Genomic DNA, 5,000 nt, shown 5'->3' on the forward strand with positions numbered 1-5,000 from the left:
ATTACAGCATGGAAAATGCTTTGTAAGATTTGTATTTACTCGTTTCGTATCACAAATCTCACTCGTACGCTGCGCTCACTCGTTCGTTTTCTGATACTACTCAACTCATGAATAAAAATCGTACGAGCGCATTTTCCAGGAAGTAATCTCTACATCTCGTCATTTTGAGTGGAAGGAAAAACTTTGTATTCAAAGGTGGTCCACAAACATTTCTAAGAGGCACATGATCCAAACTCTAAGCCAGATGGCATATTAAATGCCACATAAACTGCAGGAGAGTTATATTTCAGTAACGAGATCTTAAAATGAAAATAAAACATACGAAGGCAACTGCAAAGCCGAAATATCTCGGTTGTACTTGACGATTTTTTTTTGAAGATTACGATGTTTTGGATTACGAAATGGACGTTGTCCCAGTTCATAACTGTTCATAGAAGAGGACCTAGAATTTCGTGTTACTATAAAAGCAAAATCCCTTGCTCTCAAAGAGATTTCTCAAAAGGACTTTACAAACTTAAGAGGCACCGATTAGACATTTTGAGGCTTTCATCGAGACTATAATTTTACTTTCCGATAAACAAACTGATTCTTTTTTAACAGATTCTCCATCTAAGAAAAAACAACCACGTGAACTGCGTGAGCGAGTTTGCTACTGGACGTCCGCCAACAATGTATGGACATTCTGAAATGGGAATAAGATCTATAAGGACCACTCCAGCTCAATGGTGATGTTTCGAAGCTTCCTGAGAAAATTCACCCACAGTAACTGAGGCTAGAGTCATCAAGTTTTATTTTCATCTGGCCCCAGTTGTTCAAATGCCTGATAACTCTATCCGGTGGATACGGAGTCACTACCCGTCAGTTTCAATCTCTGCAAAGATTTCAGTATTTGTCCTTTAAACTGTGAATATGCACACTCTAAGCACATGTAGTTAAAAGGTTCGTGAGAAAATCTTGGCCAACGTTTAACGTAAAGTATATTTTGTACTCCGAGATACATGGCGGCAAAGTGTCAAAGTGGGGGTTTCAAAGGCGGAAGCGAACGCTAGAGTCCAGGCTACATGCAAGATAACGGCGAGGAAAGAATGCGCAGCCTCTGCGCGTGTTTCCACAAGGCACGTCTGCGCCACCTGCAACAGAGACTGCCATTCCAGGATCGGGCTACACTGTCATACAAGATCCTGCCCAAATCCCCAGCGCTAACCATCGCCTCTTTCAGACGAGGATGCCACTACTATATTTTGTACTATGGATGAAGACTTATAACTTGATTAAGTTATCCGATCATTGAACAATTGGGGCCTGGACAATTAGAGAAGACAGAGATATGAAGATTTTAGCCCAAGCCAGCAATAAAAACGAGACAGATGTCAGACGGCCTAAGAGGGCGGCAGCCAGCTACGGGCGCAAAGGTTCTGATAATTCTCGGGAACAAGCTGTTAAACCGTCGACTAAGTAAATGGAACGACGAACACATTTCTATTGTGAGAAAAAAATCCGAAAAAAGGGGAAGAGAAATAGTGCCACAGACGTTTCTTATGTACATGCACCTTCCAACTGACATCCACCCTTTGTTGCGCATTGTGCGTATTTAAAAACAACAAAACGAGTAAACAAACTAACAAGCACATGCAGGCGCCCATCCAGAGTTCGTTCACCCATACCGACCCTTCCTCGGGTTATTCGTTATTCCACGCACCCTCCCGTCCACGGGTTTCTCGACTACCCACGTGCCCATCATCTGTCTGTGTATCAATTCATCCACATGTACCATTTACCCTTGTCGATTAAAAGAGAGAGAGGGGTGCAAAGGGGTTCGTTTACTATTTCCGCCTTGAAAAATCTCTTGCTTCACCCACGCACACTCGCTTTATTTGAGCTGTAAATCTGCACAAGAGGGGCTGTGGAACTTGGAGCTATTTTACTAAAATAATGAAGTGACCGTTTTAATAAATTCAAAACCTCAAGCTATAACCTCTGCACATAAAATACATTGTTAATTTAACTTATTAAACGAGAAGATTGAAATGGTATTTACATTCTCCCTATTAAATAATCCAACATTAGAGCGTTAATTTAACTTATTAAACGGGAGACTTGAAATAGTATTTACATTCTCCCTATTAAATAATCCAACATTAGAGCGATTATCAGTTGAGTGTCGTAAAACCAAAACCAAAGTAATTACTTTGGCCAATCAAAAACGACGGAGACAATCCAGTAAACCAATCAAAATTCGAAGTAATTGCACGTAGCCGACACAAAGCGCGGGAAAATGTGCACGCGCGAGCCACGATTGGTTTTGGTTTCACTTCTGATTCGTTGAAAAAGTGGCGCGAGAACTTTGAACCAATCACTGAGTGAAGTAATCATAAACCAAAGCAATTCGCTAATTACTTTCGACACTCAATAGAAAACCACTCTAGTAACATTATGCGCTGCACAAGTTTCGCAAAATTAGAAAAAGTAGCTGTCCTTTGACCCATGACCGAGCCAGCGACATGTACGAGTCTGTTCCTGATTTTACGTCAAAAGAAAGGATGTTTGCGGAGCCTAATGACGAAAAGAACCACGCCACTCACAGGGAGGTCGTTGGCCCAAACGATTGCTAAATTTATCCACTTTGCGAAACGTGTGTGCGCATAAACAGAAATCTTGACGAGAAAACGGTAAAATGCCAGTCTGATTTTGGCAACAAGGCTCATTTATCAACACAGTTGATAAATTATATGATCGTCATTCGTTTACTTGCCATTACCACAAAACAGACCATCGTAGCATCGATTCTCCAGGTACTCGTTTATCAGAGTACTCCCACGAGGTTCCAGAAATGTCCAGAAATGTCATTCGAGTGTCCCTTCCCCCCAACAAGAGTGATCGGTATGTAAATTCTCTTCACAATTTCAATGAAATGTCGCGTCAGACAGGTATTGAGAATGAAGAATATTATTAGCTTCAGAGGCGTGAACTTGATATAACACCAAATTATCATGACTACCAAACAAAGAAATCTACGGAACTAGCAAGGAGAATGAACATTTCGGTCGTGGGATTGAAAGAATTAAAAACAATCCTAACCCTAACGCTTTCAATCGAAAGTGGTTCAGCGTTGTCTGTACTCTTATCGACAACGATATTCGTCATCAGTGGTCAAAATGTTGTGCACCTCATGAGTCCACAATAAATTTTGACAACTGTGACGACGAATATCGTTGTCTATAAGAGTACAGACAACGCTGAAGCACTTTCGATTTGTTAAGTAGATTAATAAGGACTGTTTTTCCCGGTTTTAGAGCGTGTTGCTCACTCATAGTTAATAGAGGGGAATGGTTAGGAAGCTCGGCAAACATCAAAGGAGCAAACAAAGATGCCAAGATTTAGGTTGGAAAGTCCACGACCGTACACAATCTTTTGTTTTGCGCTCATACACTATGCATGAATTACGTAACCAACACGTTTCTATTGGTTAGTTCCTCAGTACGGAGTAAACAACTATTGTGTTTTGTGCACGGTCAAGGCCAGAAAAGAGAACAAAAACCTACAACAAAGAAAGTTGTCGAGTTTCATAACCATTCCCCTCTATTAACTATGGCTCACTTAAGTTCAGAAATGAATTCTACAAACCTTATTTTTTCGTTAAATGACGGAGGTATGCTGCTGCTCGTCATAAAAACCCTCACACCAAACATTTATCATTGAGTTTGGACAAGCAGCAAATTCAATGCTCAGTTTCCCTATCCCCAGAGTAACAAGCAAAGCTAATTCTCTCTATTAACATCATTCATTCAACTACAAGAGGTTCAAGAAAGTCCCGCTCCACGACCCTTTCCAACAAGCTTCTTCCCTGCACGCTTTTAGTTCTGCTACTTTTCTCCAGGGATTCATCACAGTTTGCAAATGTGTTTTTCGACAAAGACTGGAAAAAAGGCAGTAATTGATCCAAGGACTTTATCTGGTACATTGTCAGCAATGGTTCTCCGGGGACGCGCTGCAACTCATCCACCAAATTCTGATCTCTTCTCTTCTTTCTAAGAAGCTTTTCCAAGCGAGCTATGTAAGGTTTGAAAACGGGGACTTTCGCCTCGCCCGCGGTCATGTTGTAAGCTTGGCCTTCGAACGCCCAACGATACAACTGGAACTGCGATAGATAATCACTGGGCAGGGCTTGAGACAGATCCAGAAGCTTGCATACCGCCAGGTATAAACCCAGCCATTTTTCCTGACTGCAGTTTACGTAACCGTTTGAGCCGAGCAAAAGCTCCGATATTAACATTCTCTGCTTATGTGATTTGCTATCAGAGCTCAAGTCACTCTCCATTTGCAGAAGCACGTGAACGACTTCCGAGAAGATCGTCGGCCACAGCGGCGTTAGATGCTGAGCAGACATGCGCAGTATGAGCACTCGAAAGAATAGAAAGACTTGTTCGTGAACGACCGGGGATTGGGGCAACCTCAGGCTCTCAGCTAAACGCTCTTGAATTTCAGGCAGACAGTATTGATACTGGTCCACTTCGCTACAGAAGATTGCGAAAGAAAGCTTCTTTAGATATTGAGCACGCTGTTCCATTTCCTGTTAAAGAAGCACCAAGATAGCCATTAATTTCAACAAAGTTTTCCTAAAGGGCTTCGGTTTGGTTGAATTTTGCTGGTACTTCATGTTCACAATTACACAAAAGAGACAAATAGAACGTAGGAAGGAGAGGGTGGTGGTGGTTAATGACTGGCAAAAACGGAAAAAAATTTTTTTACACTATCAGCCACGATTGTTGGTAGGTACACTTTTCGTCAAAGGATTATCCGAACTTCTTCAGAAACCAAGAGAACCGCCCACATGTCCTCGACTTACTACACCCCTCAACAAGAACCAATAGTAGCATCAACGGCTAACAAAGTCAAACTTATAGTCAACAAAAAGTACGTTAACAAACACATTGAAGAAACGACTTTCAAGTGGCTCAACAATAATCAAAATCCTCCCAGAATACCGGAATTCGATACGC

At 41.6% G+C, this 5,000-nt stretch overlaps 2 protein-coding genes across 5 annotated transcripts in view; one reads left to right on the forward strand and one right to left on the reverse strand.

Annotated features, from left to right (window-relative positions):
- LOC137996952 (gamma-aminobutyric acid type B receptor subunit 2-like) overlaps positions 1–738 on the forward strand; it is a 44,482-nt gene extending 43,744 nt beyond the window's left edge. For all 4 annotated transcript variants that reach the window (XM_068842605.1, XM_068842606.1, XM_068842604.1 and 1 more), the window contains exon 16: positions 601–738. In XM_068842605.1, coding sequence (XP_068698706.1) covers positions 601–729 — 129 coding nt within the window. In that variant the 3' untranslated portion in view covers positions 730–738. The remainder of the gene's footprint in view (positions 1–600) is intronic.
- Positions 739–763: 25 nt separating this feature from the next.
- The window catches only part of LOC137996951 (protein dopey-1-like), a 40,964-nt gene continuing 36,727 nt past the window's right edge, over positions 764–5,000 (reverse strand). Inside the window, exon 18 of the mRNA XM_068842603.1 lies at positions 764–4,570. Within this exon, the coding sequence (XP_068698704.1) occupies positions 3,782–4,570 (789 nt within the window). The 3' untranslated portion in view covers positions 764–3,781. The remainder of the gene's footprint in view (positions 4,571–5,000) is intronic.

Source organism: Montipora foliosa, chromosome 3, assembly GCF_036669935.1.
Source record: "Montipora foliosa isolate CH-2021 chromosome 3, ASM3666993v2, whole genome shotgun sequence".
NCBI lineage: Eukaryota > Metazoa > Cnidaria > Anthozoa > Scleractinia > Acroporidae > Montipora > Montipora foliosa.